Source organism: Podarcis pityusensis, assembly GCF_964106645.2.
Source record: "Podarcis pityusensis genome assembly, chromosome: 13".
Taxonomy (NCBI): domain Eukaryota; kingdom Metazoa; phylum Chordata; class Lepidosauria; order Squamata; family Lacertidae; genus Podarcis; species Podarcis pityusensis.
In genome coordinates, this window is record NC_138038.1 from 8,736,135 (window position 1) to 8,757,128 (window position 20,994).

General features: G+C 44.7%; 2 protein-coding genes and 1 long non-coding RNA gene across 4 annotated transcripts in view; 1 reads left to right on the top strand and 2 right to left on the bottom strand.

Annotated features, from left to right (window-relative positions):
- Positions 1-1,050: 1,050 nt before the first annotated feature.
- LOC308460653 lies at positions 1,051-19,105 on the bottom strand. The gene is made up of 2 exons (XR_013978690.1): positions 19,039-19,105; positions 1,051-2,670 (listed from the first exon to the last, which is right to left on the bottom strand). It is a non-coding gene; the product is annotated as an uncharacterized lncRNA (long non-coding RNA).
- POMK (protein O-mannose kinase) lies at positions 3,656-10,659 on the bottom strand. Of its 2 annotated transcripts, XM_080976985.1 has the most exons (4): positions 10,556-10,658; positions 7,427-7,734; positions 4,694-5,510; positions 3,656-4,345 (listed from the first exon to the last, which is right to left on the bottom strand). In XM_080976985.1, the coding sequence occupies exons 2-3, from the start codon at positions 7,706-7,708 to the stop codon at positions 4,740-4,742; spliced, it is 1,053 nt and encodes a 350-aa protein (XP_080833111.1). In that variant the 5' UTR covers positions 7,709-7,734; positions 10,556-10,658; the 3' UTR covers positions 3,656-4,345; positions 4,694-4,739. The 2 variants fall into 2 exon arrangements, with proteins under 2 accessions (XP_080833111.1, XP_080833112.1); XM_080976986.1 differs by having other exon boundaries at positions 3,656-5,510; positions 10,561-10,659.
- HGSNAT (heparan-alpha-glucosaminide N-acetyltransferase) overlaps positions 17,863-20,994 on the top strand; it is a 31,875-nt gene continuing 28,743 nt past the window's right edge. Inside the window, exon 1 of the mRNA XM_080976760.1 lies at positions 17,863-18,148. Within this exon, the coding sequence (XP_080832886.1) occupies positions 18,034-18,148 (115 nt within the window). The 5' untranslated portion in view covers positions 17,863-18,033. The remainder of the gene's footprint in view (positions 18,149-20,994) is intronic.

The window sequence follows — 20,994 nt, forward strand, 5'->3', positions numbered from 1 at the left end:
ATGAAAGTGGAGAATTTGAAAATGATGGTTTTATTTTTTTCTTTTTCTTTTTCTGTTTTGTCTTTTTTCCTTGTAATTTTTTTAAAAAACTCTTTTTTCAATAAATATCATTTAAAATAATAATAATAATAATAATAATAATAATAATAATAATAATAATAATTTATTATTTATACCCCGCCCATCTGGCAGAGTTTCCCCAGCCACTCTGGGCGGCTCCCAATCAAATGTTTAAAACAGTACAGCATTAAGTATTAAAAACTTCCCTGAACAGGGCTGCTTTCACATGTCTTGTAAAGATAGGATAGCTGCTTATTTCCTTCACATCTGGAGGGAGGGCGTTCCACAGGGCGGGTGCCACTACCGAGAAGGCCCTCTGCCTGGTTCCCTGTAACTTGGTTTCTCGCAGTGAGGGAACCATCAGAAGGCCCTTGGCGCTGGACCTCAGTGTCCGGGCAGAACGATGGGGGTGGAGACGCTCCTTCAGGTATACAGGACCGAGGCCGTTTAGGGCTTTCAAGGTCAGCACCAACACTTTGAATTGTGCTCGGAAACGTACTGGGAAGCTGTAAAGCGCCCACACGATTGATCCACACATTACAGCAGCGACATATGAACCCATGAAAAAACAACTCCCATTCAGCTTCTGTAAAGTCAAAAACAGACAGGGTTGGAGGCCAACCGGTGTCTCTCCAGATGTTATTGAACTTTAATTTCCATCATCTCTAACCCGTCTAGGAGTAGGAAAACCTCTGCTGCCTTGCGGGACATCTGCAGAAGAAGAAAAGATTGAACCCTACACAAATCCCGAGTGGAGTCCCTAAGACGGTTCGATGGCGTCTTGCACGCCTCCCTCCGTCAACTCCTGCAGCCAAGCTGGTGCCAAACATATTCCTTTCCTTTCAACCACATCAACAAGGCTGAGAGTCTGTTGTCTGGGCAGCTCAGGACCTCCACACACACTGCCCAAGCTTGCACCCCAGGGAGGTCACTTGGGTGTAGCTAACAGAGGGATCTGAGTTCACCCCCACACTCCATGTCTCTTATAAATAATAATAATTTTTTTATTCATACCCCACCCTTCCCAGTTCAGTAAACCGGGCTCAGGGCGGCTAACAACAAATTTAAAACAATTGATGCAACAAAAAACCAGCATAAAATACAGTATAAAACGTGAATAACAATAAATTCAGAATTCAAAAATCAATTTAGGGGGGAAGTCCATCCAATAAACATTAGATGATCACCAGGGCTAGCTGGCTAAATTAGTCCTCTTTGGCCCGTGAGGAGACCAGGGGAGAATTAGGTGTGGGATCCCAGAGCGGGTAATCTTCATAAAAAGGGGGGGGGGGAGGAAGGGTAATAAAAGATCAGGCTAAGTTCAAATTGAAAGCCAAGCGGAATAGCTCTGTCTTACAGGCCCTGCGGAAGGAAGTTAAATCCTGCAGGGCTCTGGTCTCATGGGACAGATCATTCCACCAGGTCGGAGCCATCACTGAGAAGGCCCTGGCCCTGGTGGAGGATAATCTGACTTCCTTAGGGCCCGGGACCTCTAAACTATGATTATTCATGGAACTTAAGGTCTTCTGTGGGGCATACCAGGAGATGCGGTCCCGTAAATACAAGGGCCCTAAGCCAACAGCGGATGCCAAAAAGATCAGCGTTTAAAAGCTGTAGTTTGGCACAGGCGTTCACAAGCTTTGAAGTTACTCAGGACTCAAAACTTTGCATTCCCATACCTAGAAACAATGGTCCCAGAAAAATGATATCTGACCTATTTTGTGTATGTCAAACTTCTAACACGTAGGTAACACCCCAGAGGGGGGGTCTAGGGGCTCAGCTGACAGTATGAAAGAAGCTGACAGCATGGAATTCTCCTGGCCTGTTGCTCCATCCAGATATTCCCATTGTGGGGGCCCAGACAGCTATAAAGGACCCTGCCTTTAGACCCAAAATTTGGCTCATTTCTTCCATTTGTATAAGATGGAACTTTCTATCATTCTGGCAAACATATGCGGTTGCCCATAGGATATCTCCAAACTTGCATTTGCTTCAAGGATGGGGAGGAAGTGCAGATATCGCTCAGATCAGCTGGTGGGGGGGTGCTTGCTTAACCTCCCTCACACCCACCAGTTCTCCCCTGCAAATGGATTCCTTGCCCACTGCCCCCAGTGGGCTCATTGCAAGTTACAGAGCACAGTATTTTTCGCTCCATAAGACGCACCTAGTTTTCAGAGGAGGAAAACAAGAAAAAAAATATCCTGAACGAAACAGTGGATGTATGATTTTTGTGGTTCATGCTGTAGCTACAGACATGATATGTGATTTGATGGTGCGTTTGGGGTAGCCCAATGCAAAAATCCTGAGAATCCATGTGGATCCGTGCTTTGTAACCAGGTTTTTGCACCATTGCGGCCTCACGAAACAGTGGATGCGTGATTTTTTTGGTGCAGGCTGTAGCCATGGACATGCTATGTGATCTGATGGTGAATTTGGGGTGACCCAGTGCAAAAATCCTGAGGATCCATGTGCTTTTACCTCTCCCCTCCCAGGCAGCCTCCTTTATCACTAGCGTCCCTTATCACCCTCCTGATCGCTTGCCAATCAGCTGCTCAGAGGCTTCATTTCAACACCCGTTCCCTCTTGTTTGCCTTAGCGTCTTTTCCTTAGCTGGAGCAGTTTTTTGCTCCTCCTTTTCTTCTAGTTTCTCTCCTCATTGCTTGTTTTAGTATTCCTGTCTCCCTCCCAGGCAGCCTCCTTTATCACAAGCGTCCCTTATCTCCCTGCCGATCAGCTGCTCAGCGGCTTCGTTTCAACACCCCCTTCCCTCTTTCTTTTTCTTTTTTTAAAAAGCATGATCTGCTTTTTGCCCCTGGGCAATTCGGCTCCAGGGACCACGCAATCGCTCCATAAGACGCACAGACATTTCCCCTTAATTTTTAGGAGGAAAAAAGTACGTCTTATGGAGCGAAAAAGAGCGAAAAATACGGTATTTGAAGGAGGGGGTCCTTTTCAAGAAAGCACAGGCAGAGAGGGAGCTGCATTTGTGCAGGATGGAACTGGTTTGCCTCTGCAATTGCTTACTCCTACATTAGTGTTACAAGGGACTGGGAACCTGGTGTTTGCTTTGTAGCATCTAACATGCCTTCCCTGTGTGAACGGCACTGCTTGTTCGGGACACAGCAGTCATCTCTGAACCCATAACTTACTCCTGCACTAACCACAACTAGATACAAAAGTACAAGTTCGCCTCACTTCCTGATTCTGCTAGCTCTATGTAATCTATTTGCCTATGTGTATTGATAACAAGAAACTGTAGAAGCTGTACATAGGACCACCTTAATGTTAGGTTGGATGGAATTAGGTTCCAAGGAGCAATTTTGTTATGCTGGAGGAGATGGGGGTAAATAGGAGTTGAGAAATGCTGAAAGGGAGGGGAGAAGAAAAGCAAAGTAGGCAATAATTTGAAGAGGACAAGAACTGTTGGAAAACACTCTGGGGTGCCCCTGCAGCCCCCGAACTCCAAGCGTCCTCCGATATGCGCAGCTCTGGAAACGGCATTTCCCTTCTTCTCCAGCGCGCTTCAGCGACACATATCAAATGATATATGCACACTAATCTTCTAGCGTAACACAGCAAGAAGCGTGAGAGATCATAGAGCTAATCTATGTATTTATTTACACACTATGTACAGACAAAGGAGTCATGGCAACCTCTCTCTCCAGCTCTGAGAGAAGAACAGGAACAAGTAAAAGCAAAAGTACAGTACAACAGGACATACAGCGGAAGAGATAAGACTGTCTTCCGTTCCCAAACTCTTCCCAGACAGGCATGTGATTTACACAAATCTCATCTGGAGCATCAGAGGTGTGAAATACTAACACTTCTATTACATCTCCTATCATATACAGTGGTACCTCGGGTTAAGTACTTAATTCGTTCCGGAGATCCGTTCTTAACCTGAAACTGTTCTTAACCTGAAGCACCACTTCAGCTAATGGGGCCTCCTGCCGCCGCCGGAGCACGATTTCTGTTCTCATCCTGAAGCAAAGTTCTTAACCTGAGGTACTATTTCTGGGTTAACAGAGTCTGTAAGCTGAAGCGTATGTAACCCGAGGTACCACTGTAGCTACATCTATCCTGCCTATGCCAACCTGATTTAGGAAGAAATACTCATTCAGAAATTTACCACACATAACACATACTATTCCCCCCCCCCCCCAATTTTCTCAACAATTTGTCACAGAAGGTGCAATCGGGAGTCATTTTTAAGAAGCCATTTTAGAGTTTTTCTAATTATCCTTATGTTTCCATGTACTTCTCAGATCGGGAAGAGTCAAATGTACTAAATACAGTGGTGCCCCGCAAGACGAATGCCTCGCAAGACGGAAAACCCGCTAGACGAAAGGGTTTTCCGTTTTCAATGTGCTTCGCAGGACGAATTTCCCTATGGGCTTGCTTTGCAAGACGAAAATGTCTTGCGAGTCTTGAGATTTTTTTTTCGCTCCCCCCCCTTTTTCTAAGCCGCTAAGCCTTTAATAGCCTTTTAGCAGCTAAGCCGCTAAGCCGCTAAGCCTTTAATAGCCGCTAAACCGCTAATAGCGCTAATCCGCTAATAGGGTTGCTTCGCAAGACGAAAAAACCGCTAGACGAAGATACTCGCGGAACGGATTAATTTCGTCTTGCGAGGCACCACTGTATGTACTAAGGCATGTCCATGAGGTTTGTGTGTGTGTGTTTTATAACATGTCCCTTGTCCTTGGCATATCTGTTTCTCTCACAAGCGACGCTAGCACTTTCTTGTATGTGTCCAAAACAGTCTGAGCAGAAGGTCTTTCAGCTGGTCTCCTTTTGCAGGCCCCGTGGATGTCAAAGAGGTGGAACCTGACCAGATCACTCCCATCGACATCCCCCAAGATAAAATTGGAAACATCAGGGATTTTCCATATATCTGTCATTTCATCATAAGGAGGCATGAGGCTGTCTTCAAAAGCCATTTCATTTCCACGAGGCCAAAGCTGTTCTGGAGCAACAAAGTCACCCTGAAGTTCCCGATGGCCACATTTGATCAGTTTGCCAGCATTCTTGTCCACAAGAGGCAAAGCATCCAAGTCATTCACAATAACATGGAAGCTGCTCGTCAGCAAGTACTGAGAAAGAACTTTATCCAAGTCGCTGGAGTCACACATCACAAGGGTGCCGAGGGGACTGTTGTGCAAGTAATGGAGGATGCTCACGTAATCGATGGCAAGCAGGAACCTGATGTGCCATGTGTTGAAGCTCTTGTACTTTGGAAGGTTCAATACCTCGTTCAGATTCTTCAGAGAGCCGAATGGGTGGTACTCCGTAAGAACGGTGAACTCCTCCTCACAATATCCAATCAGCTTGACCACATGTCTGCTTTGTAGAGATTTCAGCATCTGTAAGCCATGAATGAAGTCCTCTTGAAGTTCCGGCACAGTTAGCTGGGAAAGGGCGACTTTGTTTTCCTTCCACTCAGAAAGGAAGACCTAGAACAAGGAGAACAATGTTCAAACTTTGAGATCCAAACTCTGAAATGCAGTTTGTAAAAGCCAAGCTGTTTTTCAATATGGGGGACAACAGTTTAGTCTTGACAAACGCAAATTCAAACCTATGTGTTAAACACACACACACGAACAAAACACATGAATAGATACAAGGTCTATGCCACAACAAAGCAAGTTATGTCACAGCAAATATCTGAAAATTGGTAAGGTTTACAAATCCCAGAGTGTCTGGAAACAGAGAGGTGAATATGTACAGTCACTCAGACGTAACTGTGAGCATTCACTTGGTGTTGTGCTCCTGCAACATGAGAAAACACAGTGGTACCTTGGTTTGCATACGTCTTACAAACACGTCAAGCCCAGAAGTACGTGTCTCAGTTTGCAACCTTTTTTTGGATTACAACCCATTATTTTGGATTACGAACAAAAAATTTTGGAGGCGCCATTGGCGAAAGCGCGCCTTGGGTTACAAGCTGTTTTGGTTTACAAACGGACCTCCGGAACAGATTATGGTTGTAAACCAAGGTACCACTGTAGATATGTATTTCTTGACGTAGATTCAGCTGGGATTGTCAGCATCCACATATAAACAAGGACAAATTTAAGATTCATTGAAACATACATCAAAGCCATTCACATCCATCACCTTCCTTCCCTCAGTTGTTCATGGTAAGTTTCCATTTTACGACCCTCGTTACAGCTCTGAGTTAATTTGGTCAGGTGTCAAATTCAGGCAAGCGCGATATTTGACCAGTTATGTCAAGTGTCCATTGCCCAAAGCTTGTCTTTCTTCAGAATCCACTGCAAGCAAGCAAGCGTCTCCTCTGGCCTCGTTCGGAAGATTTTGCTTGACATCTGAGGTGGCCCAGATCACGGGTAGAACGAACATACGGCACCCTCAGTTTACAGGCTTGTCAACTATACCCCCACTAGGTGTGTCCATGGAGAAGAGGAGACCTCTTAAATCCTTTAAGTCCTCCCTCCCTTGTTACTCTCTTTTGCTTAGGATTCGGGTTCCATTCAGGCAAGCCTAAACACCCCTGCTCTTTTCCCTTGCTACTTCCAGTTCACAGAGGAATTGTCTCCTTTTTATGCCTTCCCCACCTATCCAGTCCTTTCTCCCTTTGGACCCTCCTTTCCCTGTTTTTCTGCTCTTCTTCTCTGTCCACCTTTCCTTCTCCGCCTCCTGGCATTTCTCATGGCGTCAGCTGCAGTTTATATGCAGCAACGTCAACACCTTGCTCTTTCCCTACTTCTCAGCTGAGATGTAAGGTAAAGGTAAAGGGACCCCTGACCATTAGGTCCAGTCGTGGCCGACTCTGGGGTTGCGGCGCTCATCTCGCTTTATTGGCCGAGGGAGCCGGCATACAGCTTCCGGGTCATGTGGCCAGCATGACTAAGCTGCTTCGGGCAAACCAGAGCAGCGCACGGAAACGCCGTTTACCTTCCCGCCAGAGCGGTACCTATTTATCTACTTGCACTTCGATGTGCTTTCGAACTGCTAGGTTGGCAAGAGCAGGGACCGAGCAACAGGAGCTCACCCCGTCGCGAGGATTTGAACCACCGACCTTCTGATCGGCAAGTCCTAGGCTCTGTGGTTTAACCCACAGCGCCACCCGCTTCCCCAGCTGAGATGCAGTGTGCCTCTAAGCTACTTCCTGGCTGGCATGTGAGCTCTGAGCAGCTGCCTCCTCTTCAGGAGCTCGCAGCCGGCCAGAACCAGTCCGCTTGCCCCCACGGCTGGAGCCTGACAATCCTATCAGCCTTTTCCCCAGCTGACAATGTCATTTTCTGAAGCATATGTCAAGGCACTCCCCCTCTGGTACAAAAAAAGGTGAATGGCAAATTTACAGAGCAACATTTTTTATTATATTCAAGATTCATTATGACAAACCAACCCTTTTCACAGCTCCTTCACCAATGCGTTTCAGTTTGCGGACTTCTCTTTTCAGCGCTTCACAAGACAACCATGGCGAACAGTTCTTCACTGTTCCTAATCTGAAGTAACCATGCTGACAAGAGTTGTGTTCAACATCGGCCTGTCCATAGGAAGGATATACGTAGCTGAAATATTGGTAGAGTAGCAAATTCACAAGCAGCACAGCCAAAATCAGATACAAGATGGGAGGGATCAGCTTTTGCGTAAGATCAGCTTTCGTATCAAACGATTTTTTCTCCATGTTGTAACAGTCATCTTTCAGATTTTCTGCAAGACATTAGAGTTATAATTGTTACTTTAATTTAGCAATTCTGGGGGAGGGGCAGCTGAGATACACTTCCTTTTTTGGGGGGGGGGGCGAGATTCCAACACAGTCAATCTCTCCTAACTTTACATAGCAGTACTACAAACAGGCATTAAACATGAAACATGCTACTAGCAGATTAATAGCTCTGCTAACCATTGTGATGGTTTCCTACCATAGATAGAGATCCAGCAAACAGCTTTACAGACATGGAAAGAGAAAGCATGCAATGGCCAATATGATGTGGATATAGGAAAGAAGTCTAGTCTTTTCAGGGATTACCATTAGGACCAATAAGTGTTTGGACCAAAAATACTGGTAATTTAAGAATCACTTGTTTTCACAAAAGCACTTGGTAATAAGACAATTTTGTGGGCCCCTGATGAAAACCAGTTACTCATCATGGGTAAATGTAAAGGGACCCCTGACCATTAGGTCCAGTCGTGACTGACTCTGGGGTTGCGGTGCTCATCTCGCTTTATTGGCCGAGGGAGCCGGCGTACAGCTTCCGGGTCATGTGGCCAGCATGACTAAACCGCTTCTGGCGAACCAGAGGAGCGCACAGAAACGCCTTTACCTTCCCACAGGAGCGGTACCTATTTATCTACTTGCACTTTGACGTGCTTTCGAACTGCTAGGTTGGCAGGAGCAGGGACCGAGCAACAGGAGCTCACCCCGTCGCTGGGATTCGAACCGCCAACCTTCTGATCGGCAAGCCCTAGGCTCTGTGGTTTAACCCACAGCACCACCTGCGTCCCACTCATCATGGGTACCATCCATTAATTTCAGTGGGAGATCTCTATGAGGCAATCATATACCTGTAGGAATATGGAAGATCAATGGAATTCAACAGGCATTATTTCTAGTATGTTTATAGAGAACTGCAGCCTTAAGCATGTAACTAACTCTCCCTCTGAAAATAAAGAGACTTAGAATGTTTTTTTAATTGGTATACAGCAATTGTAGGGAAAATAATAATAACAATAATAATAATAATAATAATAATAATAATAATAATAATAATTTATTATTTATACCCTGCCCATCTGGCTGGGCTTCCCCAGCCACTCTGGGCGGCTTCCAACCAAATATTAAAATACAGTAACTATAGGTGGAATGCAAAACAACTATAAAATGAACACAACATAGTATCTTATTAATTTTTTATAACACCCTTCATCCAAAATTCATAGGGCAGTTCACAACTTAAAAATACAAAATGATAACCCAAAATACATAATAAAAACAAAAAGAAACAAATAATTCTCATCCCACAAACACATTTAAAATTATATAGAAGTAACATCAGCCAACGGCCTGGTTAAAGAGAAACATTTTTACCTGGCGCCTAAAGATATGTAATGAAGGTGCCAAGCGAACCTCCCTGGGGAGAGCATTCCACAAATGGGAAGCCTGTTCTCATGTTACTAGACTCAGGACCTCTTGTGGAGGTGGTACACGAAGAAGGACCTCAGATTATGATCACAGGGTCTGGGCTGGTTCATATAGAACTAAATGCCTCAGTTATGTTGAAAACATTGTACTTTTTACTAACCAAGTCCCCTCAAAGATCTCTCTCACACACATAACTATATACACACACTAAAATTTTACAATTAAAATGGGTGTATGGTTTTTCTTTACAGCTTTTTATATTAATCAACTTTTTAAAAAATCTAATACAGTGTCTCATATTTAAACACAAGTAATGTATCATGTATGATAATCAATTTAATACAGAATAACTACTAAATACGAAAGTATTTATAATATAATTTAAAAAATGAATATTAAAAAATTCCACAATACTCTTCTGATAAATTTCCTTTTTCCAAATCAAACTGTTTTGCTTTCTCCTTATTCTTCACTTATGTGTAATTCTTGACACTGAAATATTATTGATACTGAAATAACAAAACTAAAGGAGGCATAAATTAACTCCCACAATTCTATCTTATGCTTTGTAATATTAGAAATAGCCTTGCACCTCAAAATGTGCAAGCAAGTGCGTAAATCCTGAATTTATCCCAGCAGCCTAATAATTTGCCTGAGTGTTTTAGCTATATTTTCAGCCATGTAGCATAGCAAAAAGTCACAGTCTTAAACTACCAGAAACAGTAAAACACAAGGAATGTATTTTCAGATTTTCTAGTTCAGTGTTTTAACAAGCTTTTGGGAAATGACATTTTGAATGAAAGAGCTGGTGCCCTATTAGGCTTTTTTTGTCATTATCTGTATGCTTTTATATATAATTTTTATTCTACCAGTGTTTAATTGTTTTTATTTATTCCCCCCACTCTGTTTTTAACTGTTCTTATTTTTATCTGTAAGCTGCCTTGAGTCCGTTAGGGGGAAAGGCGGGGTATAAATAAATGTATAACAACGACAACTGAACATTTGTTTAAAGTATTGCAGGCTTTTTCATTCATGTCTGGATTATAGGAAGCCCGTCTTCTCATAGATCGATTAGCAGGCACAGGCAAACTCCAGCCCTCCAGATGTTTGACACCACAATTCCCATCATCCCTAGCTAACAGGACCAGTGGTCAGGGATGATGGGAATTGTAGTCCCAAACATCTGGAGGGCCGGAGTTTGCCTATGCCTGGGATAAGGTTAAAATTTGGATACTTCCAAACAAAGAGGAAGCAGCAGATCCAGCCAGGAGAAAAAGACTGAAAATCGTTTCAAGATCTCAGCATCACCTCGCAATAATTTCTGCTATCCAGCAGCAACCTCGGTTGCGCCTAACTCTGCAGCTTGCTGCTCAAAGAAACGAGGCTTACCTTACCCTGGGCTATTGTGCATCACTCTCATCAGCTGGCAGCCGCCATGACAGTGCCAACACCACCTGACACGAGTCACGTGACGCCTTCCCTGTTTTGCACATAGAGATAGGAGGGTAGAGTTGAATTTGGGATCGTCATCTCACAGCCTCGGGAAGGGGCAATGCTAAACAGACTGAGTTGAATGGGGAAGAAATCGTGCTTGCATTTAACAATTGCTACTGGTGCTAGGGGAACAGTGAGGGAAATAACCAGGTTTACACTGGCTGCAACATGAGGTGTGCTTTGAATTAAGTGTCTTTTGCTTGATTTCTGGGGTGAGCTCCCGTTGCTCGGTCCCTGCTCCTGCCAACCTAGCAGTTTGAAAGCATGTCAAAGTTCAAGTAAATAAATAGGTACCACTCCGGTGGGAAGGTAAACGGCGTTTCCGTGCACTGCTCTGGTTCACCAGAAGCGGCTTAGTCATGCTGGCCACATGACCCAGAAGCTGTCTGCGGACAAACGTGAGCTTCCTCGGCCAGTAAAGCGAGATGAGTGCTGCAACTCCAGAGTCGTTCGCGACTGGACTTAACTGTCAGGGGTCCTTTACCTTTTTAAACATGTGAGCAGTGCAAGTGAAATGGATTCACTTGACACTGAACTGTGTTTTTTTTAATGACAGTTTTCTGCAGGCTGCATAGTATTAGAACCACAGAATCACAGAATTGTAAAGTTGGAAGGGACCCTAAGAGTCATCTAATCCAAACCTCTACAGTACAGGAATCCTGCCCACAGACATCCCTGGGTGTGATTGAACCATCAACCTTCTGGTTAGCAGCAAGGCATACGGACCCATTGCACCACAGTAGAAATGTGCATAAAGGTAAAGATAAAGGGACCCCTGACCATTAGGTCCAGTCGTGACCGACTCTGGGGTTGTGGCGCTCATCTCGCTTTACTGGCCGAGGGAGCCGGCGTACAGCTTCCAGGTCATGTGGCCAGCATGACTAAACTGCTTCTGGTGAACCAGAGCAGCGCACGGAAATGCCGTTTACCTTCCCGCCGGAGCGGTACCTATTTATCTACTTGCACTTTGACGTTCTTTTGAACTGCTAGGTTGGCAGGAGCAGGGACCGAGCAACGGGAGCTCACCCCGTCGCGGGGATTCGAACCGCCGACCTTCTGATCGGCAAGCCCTAGGCTTTGTGGTTTAACCCACAGCGCCACCCGCGTCCCAGAAATGTGCATATGCAGCCCTTTATTTTGCCAATAAATATCAAATCAGTGCACTTCCAGATACTAGCTTACTGAGAAATTGTTTCTGCTCATGCAAGTTTTTTGCAGGACTCACACGACACCATCGAAATGCCTGTTCATGCCTTTATAAATCGGCAGTCTCTGCTGCTGTGGAATCTCTTTGGTGCATTTCTTTATTTGGCAGGCAGTTTGTCATGTGTGGTGACATTCTGATAGATGTGGCTTCTTCCAGACTTCCGCTTCCGTTTGCTCCTCACTTGAGCACAATTTAGGCATTTTGTTTCTGCCAGTGGCCCAAATGATACAAGTACCGGTATGCCCATTTACACCAACTTTCAAAGGCATGTTGGAATTGCAGCAACTTGGAAACTGTAAATTCAGTACGTTTATTTATTTATTTATTTATTTATACACATATATTACAGATATACAAGCATACAAACATACATTTCATACAATCCTTAAAAGTGTTCAAACATACTTACACTCAATCCCACAAATAATTCCTTTTCCCATCACCATCCACCACCCCTCACCCCACCTTTGTGTTAGACTTCCAATCTACTCAGTTGCAATTTCTTCCCACTTCTATTACTTTCTTTCACACACCTTTAACCTAATTTCATACTTCTTTTTTTTATTACACATTGTTATCCATCTTATTTAGTATTTCAGTATTTGAAACGGAACTTGTTTATTCTAATAGGAGTTCTGATTTTTCAATATGACCTTCCAATCCCTGTCTATCTTCTCTTTTGAGATCTTTCCTATTTCTCCCATTGTTTTGGATATATTGTAGTACTCCAATAATTTGGCAAGCCACTCTATTTTTGTCGATACAATACCACTTTTCCAATTTTTCGCAATCAATAGCCTTGCGGCGACTGTTGCGTACAAATATAATGTCTTGTCTTCTTCCTTTAGGCTTCCTGGTACTATTCCCAGTAGAAAACCTTCTGGTGTTTTCCTAAATGAATATCTGAACATTTTTTTCATTTCGTTATATATTGTTTCCCAAAATTGTTTGATGTTTAAACAATTCCACCATATATGTATCATGGTACCTTTTCCAGTGTTGCATCGCCAGCAGACATCACTACAATTTTTATTCATTTTTGCTATTCTTTCAGGTGTTAAATACCATCTATGTTGCATTTTGAAGTAATTTTCTTTCAATATGTAACACATAGTGAATTTCATATCTTCTTTCCACAATTTTCCCCATTGTTCAAACATAATATTTTTCCCAATATCTTGCGCCCATTTAATCATTGATGCTTTAACCAATTCATCCTTTGTTTCCCACTCTAAGATCAGATTATACAATTTAGATTTTTATTTTATTTTTCTTGTATTAAGTATTTATCAAATTTTGATATTTCTTTTTCAAATCCTAACTTTTTGTCTTTCGCTAATCTGTACTTAATTTGAATATATTGGAACCAATCACTAATATGAGCTTTAATTTCTATATAATCCTTTAATTCCAATTCTCCGTTTTCTTCCTTTAATACAATTTTTTAGGTAGCCCAATTTTCTTTCATATTTAATTTTTTCATGGCGACAATTTCTGCCAGCGATGCCCACCAAGGAGTTTTTGGTTCTAGGAGTCTTTTATATTTCTCCCATATTTTATATATAGACTTTCTGACTATATGCCCTAGGAAGCCTTTATGGACTTTGACTTTTTCATCTATTAGATAGGCATGCCATCCAAATCTCGTCTCCACTCCCTATAAATCCAATACATCCGAGTCATCTAATTTGATCCATTCTTTTAGCCAGGCCAGACCCACCGCATCATGATATAACTCCATGTCAGGGAGGCTAAATCCTCCTCTCTCCCTCTTGTCTATCATTATTTTGTGTTTTATTCTTGGTTTTCCCCCTGACCACACGAATTTAGCCAAATCTCTTTTCCAATTATTAAACATTTATCTCCTCCTAATATTGGGATACTTTGAAATAAAAACATACATACATCTGACTCTGTGGGAAAAATAGAGACGTCTTACGCAAGACCTTTCTGTCATTCTTTCGCAAGCCTTACTCAGGCAAATATACAGTAACATTTGTGCAAGACCTCAGTATTTTTTTTAAAATGGAAATGAATAATGTCCCTGGACCTGCAAGAAGGAAGAAAGAATAAAAAACAAGCTTCCGTTTTGTCCGATGTAAACATGTACACTTCCTGGACATTTTTTAAAGAAGGAACACACAGAGAAATATCTGCATGCAATTTCCAGAAAAACAAAAGACAGTGGAGAGTGTGGGAGTGTGAACAGCAAGCAGTGGATTAGCAATTAATAACCATGACTGAAAAAAGGGGAATGTGTGGAAGCCAATGTGCCAAACACACAAAGAGAGAAATAGGATCTGAATGGTTCGTTCACAATATTATTATAATAACATCAACAATAATAAATTTATTTTTTATACCTTGCCCCATCTGCTTGGGTTTCTCCAGCCACTCTTGGCAGCTTACAGCACATATAAGGTCTCTGTCCGGAAGCATCCCATTGATTGTTCTTAAAAGACTTTAGAGTTATATCTGCAAGTCTCAGACCCTGGTCACCCAAATATATAACACAGTGACGGTAACTTCAGAACGGGGACAACACTGCCAAATTCACTGTTAATGATCCGGTACTGATTTTCTTACATTTTGTCTTAAGCAGTCATCACTTTATCTTTCTAATACAAGTTATTCACACAGCATCCAACCGCCCAGTTTGCTAGTTTGACTGAAGCAGGTTTGAGGGAAACAGCGGTATTTGTCAAGAAACTACAGGACTGACACAAACGTGTCAATGTGGCTACAAAAATTAGCAGCGGGTGAGCACTGGATGTAGAATAAGCAGTAATATGTGAATATAATCTCAATTCAAAAATAGAGATTGCATGCTGATTATGCCCCACCCAGGTGCTACAGGATTTCTTCAGCAAGAGTAAGGTGCAGCAATCGCTGTCTTGCAGGCTAAGGTGCATTCCATGAGATTTCACTGACACCAATTACACTGCCACAAAACTCTATGGAAAAAAGTACCGGTAAATCCAGTCCACTAAGTTGCTAAATGTACAGGCTTGATCAGTACAGATTTAGGATTTTTTGCAAATGTAGCATCTAGAGCACATTATCTCAAGCGAAATAAAAAAGAAAATGGCAAGTATTTAAACATTTTCCACGGTAAAAGATGAGCCACTGACTCAATACTGCCATCTCCACAGGGACATAAGCCTTTTTCCAGCAGAATTTTTTGGAATCAGCCCTCAAGTGCAGCCGAAGTCGGTATATTCCATTTGCAAAAGCAAAAATGCATTTGTACTTTGGAACTGTTAACAATTTTGCAAACAGGGTGCCGATGTGTCAAAACGACTAGGTGGAAAATAACCACACCACGGGCAAAATTTCCTTATTGCACCAAATTATATTGTCGCTCAATATCATAGAGGCGCCGTCTGATTAAATTATTCACTTTACCGAAGCCCAGCGTTAATAACCGTTATGGCGATAAACTGGAAAAATACAGCTTTTGGTTGACAATTTTAATCCGAGCGCTCTTGTGACAATTTTGCGATAATAAGGGCAGTAGGGTTTAAGGTGAAGCCAGCAATTAAATGTCCTGCGGCAAATCTGTCATTCAACAGAGGGGAGGTTAGCTTCCAAGAGCAATGAAGAATTTGGAACACAGAATTTGGAACAGGGGGGGAAATCACCTTAGGAACTTATAGATTGAACAGCTTCTGTCCAAATCTGAGCCCCATATAATAACTGCACTTTAAACTTTAAACACTGACGGGTTGTGGCTGCCACCCAGGGCCGGATTTAGGTTTGATGAGGCCCTAAACTACTGAAGGTAATGGGGCCATTTATATGTCCAGCTGTCCTTTGTCAACAACAAATTGCCGCTGTTTTTTGTGTTGAATATAGGCTATATGGTCATTTATGGACCTAATAGGTATCTAAAGCCATTGGCACATGCAGAATGTAGGCACCCTATATATAGAAATGAGCAAACCAGTTGATATTTTAGGGAGCAGGCTAGCAGGCGGGGCCCATTACTTACATCATAGGAGCCTACACAATACAAGACACTGTTGCTGTATGTAGGTTTCATCTTATTTGTTTTTTGTCTTATATTTTGGACATGTACATCCAGTTGTTTTTTCCCTTTAGATGGGGCCCTAAGCCAGGCATAGGCAAACTCTGCCCTCCAGCTGTTTTGAGACTACAACTCCCATCATCCCTGCCCACTGGTCCTGCTAGCCAGGGATAATGGGAGTTGTAGTCCCAAAACATCTGAAGGCCCAAGTTTGCCTATGCCTGCCCTAAGCTGTAGCTCAGGCTTTCTCAACCTCGGCCTTCCAGGTGTTTTGAGACTCCAACTCCCATTATCTCTGGCTAGCAGGACCAGTGGTCAGGGATGATGGGAGTTGTAGTCCCAAAAACATCTGAAGGCCCAAGTTTGCCTATGCCTGCCCTAAGCTGTAGCTCAGGCTTTCTCAACCTCGGCCTTCCAGGTGTTTTGAGACTCCAACTCCCATTATCTCTGGCTAGCAGGACCAGTGGTCAGGGATGATGGGAGTTGTAGTCCCAAAAACATCTGAAGGCCCAAGTTTGCCTGTGCCTGCCCTAAGCTATAGCTCAGGCTTTCTCAACCTCGGCCTTCCAGGTGTTTTGAGACTACAACTCCCATTATCTCTGGCTAGCAGGACCAGTGGTCAGGGATGATGGGAGTTGCAGTCCCAAAAACATCTGAAGGCCCAAGTTTGCCTATGCCTGCCCTAAGCTGTAGCTCAGGCTTTCTCAACCTCGGCCTTCCAGGTGTTTTGAGACTACAACTCCCATGATCCCTAGCTAGCATGACCAGTGGTCAGGGATGATGGGAGTTGTAGTCCCAAAAACATCTGAAGGCCCAAGTTTGCCTATGCCTGCCCTAAGCTGTAGCTCAGGCTTTCTCAACCTCGGCCTTCCAGGTGTTTTGAGACTCCAACTCCCATTATCTCTGGCTAGCAGGACCAGTGGTCAGGGATGATGGGAGTTGTAGTCCCAAAAACATCTGAAGGCCCAAGTTTGCCTATGCCTGCCCTAAGCTGTAGCTCAGGCTTTCTCAACCTCGGCCTTCCAGGTGTTTTGAGACTACAACTCCCATGATCCCTAGCTAGCATGACCAGTGGTCAGGGACGATGGGAGTTGTAGTCCCAAAACATCTGGAGGGCCGAGTTTGCCTATGCCTGCCCTAAGCTATACCTCAGGCTTCCTCAACCTCAGCCCTCCAGGTGCTTTTGGCCTACAACTCCCATGATCCCTAGCTAGCAGGACCAGTGGTCAGGGATGACGGGAGTTGTAGTCCCAAAAAACATCTGAAGGCCCAAGTTTGCCTATGCCTGCCCTAAGCTGTAGCTCAGGCTTTCTCAACCTCGGCCTTCCAGGTGTTTTGAGACTACAACTCCCATGATCCCTAGCTAGCATGACCAGTGGTCAGGGACGATGGGAGTTGTAGTCCCAAAAACATCTGAAGGCCCAAGTTTGCCTATGCCTGCCCTAAGCTGTAGCTCAGGCTTCCTCAACCTCAGCCCTCCAGGTGCTTTTGGCCTACAACTCCCATGATCCCTAGCTAGCAGCACCAGTGGTCAGGGATGATGGGAGTTGTAGTCCCAAAACATCTAGTGCCAGTTTGCCTATGCCTGCTCTAAGCTATAGCTCAGACTTCCTGAACCTTGGCCCTCCAGGTGTTTTTTTGGCCTACAACTCCCATGATCCCTAGCTAGCAGGACCAGTGGTCAGGGATGATGGGAGTTGTAGTCCCAAAAAACATCTGAAGGCCCAAGTTTGCCTATGCCTGCTCTAAGCTGTAGCTCAGGCTTCCTCAGCCTCCAGGTGTTTTTTTGGCCTACAACTCCCATGATCCCTAGCCAGCAGAACCAGTGGTCAGGGATGATGGGAGTTGTAGTCCCCAAACACCTGGAGGGCCGAGTTGGCCTACGCCTGCCCTAAACTCTAATATAGCTTGTTTACCTTATATTGTACTTTCTTGTTTACCTTATATTGTACTTTGCCTGGCTGAGGCAAACGGGACAGGCGGGGCGGCGATGGCGGCCGTTTTCCTGAGGGGAAAAAGAGGAGGAGGAGGAACCGGGAAGCCGCCGCCTCTCCTCCTGCTCCTCCTCCTCTTCCAGGAGGGCGGCCGGCGCAGGGCCCGTCCCTCGCCGGCGGCCGTGCGGCTTCGACAGCGGCAGGGATGGCATCGCTGAGGCCGGGCGGCTGGGGCCAGCGGGCCTCCTCGCTCGGCGGGCCGCTCCTGGCGCTGCTCCTGCTGGGCTTGGCGCAGCCCCACCGCACGCCCCCCAACCCCGGTAAGCGCCGCCGCCGCCGCCATCCCTCCCTCAGTCCTCCGTCCCCCGGGTTTTTGTTTCCCTCACCCCACCCCCCACCCCCCGTTTTTATAATGCATATTTCCACCTCGTGTTTTTATTTTTATTTTTTAATGGCGTGGCTGAAGGGCTTGTTATGCAAAGTTAGTTAATAATGCTAAAGTTAAAGGCACGGGGTTTTTTTGGGGGGCGGTGAGGGAAGGAAAACGGGGTGGCGCCATTGAAAAACGTTTCGCCTGCCCCGCTTTTCCTCTCAGGGCGAAAGGTAGGTTACAGGTTTTTAAAATTACATTTATATGCCGCTTTTTCCCCTCCCAGGAGCTCAGGGGTGGTGTACATGGTCCTGGGCGTGGCGGGGGGGGGGGGTTGAGGGGACAACTAAAGTAAATAAATAAAAACAAAAGTTAAGAAACTGGAGATTTTGGCAGGTTTTCCTGAGCTCTTGGGGCCAAAAGAGAGTGCTGTATTATCCCATGTATAAGACTGTATTTTTAAACCAAATTTTTAAAGTTTGAAATTGAGGGTCGTCTCACACACGGAATGTTGAAAATATTTATTTCTTAATTTTGAGCTCAAAAAATAAGAGTCGTCTTATACGTGGGGGCATCTTATACAGTGGTATCGTGGTGCCTCGCAAGACGAAATTAATCCGTTCCGCGACTCTCTTCGTCTTGCGGTTTTTTCGTCTTGCGAAGCACGGCTATTAGCGGCTTAGCGGCTATTAGCGGCTTAGCGACTATTAACGGCTTAGCGGCTATTAACGGCTTAGCGGCTTTAAGAAAAAGGAAACAAACTCGCAAGAACTCGCAAGACGTTTCGTCTTGCGAAGCAAGCCCATAGGGAAATTCGTCTTGCGGAAAGACTCAAAAAACGGAAAACTCTTTCGTCTAGCGAGTTTTTCGTCTTGCGAGGCATTCGTCTTGCGGGGCACCACTGTACCTCTAATTATGTTCACCTCCGGTTACGTATCCTTCGGGATACATGGCAAACCCAGAAGTATTTTCCCAAGTTTCGCCGCATGCGCAGAAGCACTAGACTGCGCGCATGCGCAGAAGCGGCACCTCTGGTTGCAAATTCCTCGGGATCCGACCCGAGCACTGGAACGGATCCCGTGCCCAACCGGAGGTATCATTGTACAGTCATACCTCGGGTTGAATGTGCTTCGGGATGAGCGCGTTCGAGTTGCGCTCCATGGCAACCCCGAAGTAACGAAGCGTATTACTTCCGGGTTTCGCCGCTTGTGCATGCGCAGACGCTCAAAATTATGTCACGCGCATGCGCAGAAGCATCAAAAAGTGATGTGCGCGTGCACAGACGTGCCGTCGCTGGTTACGTTTGCTTCTAGATGTGAACGGTGCTCCGGAACGGATCCCGTTCGCATCTAGAGATACCACTGTACACAGAAATATACGGTACAGTGGTACCTCGGTTTACGAACAACCCTGTTTACGAACTACAGTGGTACCTCGGGTTAAGTACTTAACTCGTTCCGGAGGTCCGTTCTTAACCTGAAACTGTTCTTAACCTGAAACACCACTTTAGCTAATGGGGCCTCCCACTGCCGCCGCGCCGCCACAGCACAATTTCTGTTCTCATCCTGAAGCAAAGTTCTTAACCCGAGGTAATATTTCTGGGTTAGCGGATTCTGTAACCTGAAGTGTCTATAACCTGAAGCGTCTGTAACCCGAGGTACCACTGTATTCAGTTTATGAACTCCGCAAAACTGGAAGTAGTGTCCCAGTTTGCAAACTTACCTTGGTCTACGAACAAATGGTGGAAGGGCACTGGCAGTGTGAGACCTCATTAGGGAAAGCGCACCTCGGTTTAAGAACGGTTTTGGTTTAAGAACGGACTTCCGGAACGGATTAAGTTCGTAAACCGAGGTACCACTGTAATTTAAAACAACGGTTGTTGAGACACATCCTTCCCAATCTGCTAGACAGAGCCCGGCAGAGGATGACAGGTGGGTCTCCTGCCACCCCCCCCCAAATAAATCCTGTCTACACCCATGTACATGGCTCTCCCCCCACATCCCCACCCTGCTTCAGCCTCACAACAGCCCTGTGAGGCATGTTGGGGCTGAGAGACAGGCCCAAGGCCACTTCATGGATTAGTGAAGGATTTGAATCCTGATCTCATTCCCGGCGGCCTCAACCTTGAAGTCTCTTAGTTCGGTGCTCTAACAATTGCACCACACTAGCGCTTTGGTTGCGCCGCCCTGGGAACAGGATGTTGGACTCAGCTGGCCTTTGCTGGAACGATTCAGCAAGGCTTAAAAAATAATAATATTATTACAGTCTTGTTTGTCTTCAATGGAAGTACAGCTCACGAAAGACAAAACGGAGCAGATTAAAATAAAACAAAACATGTTTTAACCTAGCTTTTTAAACGGAAAGCTGCTGCCGCCATCATCATTTTGTTTTGCATGCCACCCTTTCCCACAGTTTCAAGGTGGCTCACAGATCTGTGTAACCACGAATGTGACAGAAGCCATAAACAATAAATAAAATTGTGTCAGCAAGAACGCAGCCAAACGGAACAATTTCCACATGAATCGTAGGAAGAGCGAAAAATAAAGATACCAAAAATTTATACGGTATCAGTGGTGGCAACAACATCTCCCCTCCCCTGCCGCAAACAAAACCCCAGCCCAAGACCCAGAACAATATCCCAACCAAATAAGATAACTTTGGGGGGGGGGGTTGGGGGTGTGAAGCTTTAAATATCATCATATTTAACCCACTTTCCCATCCAATATTCCCACGCTACTTGGATTTCAAAAAGTTTTGCAATGTCTCCCTAGACTGACTCATCAGCCTGGCAGATGT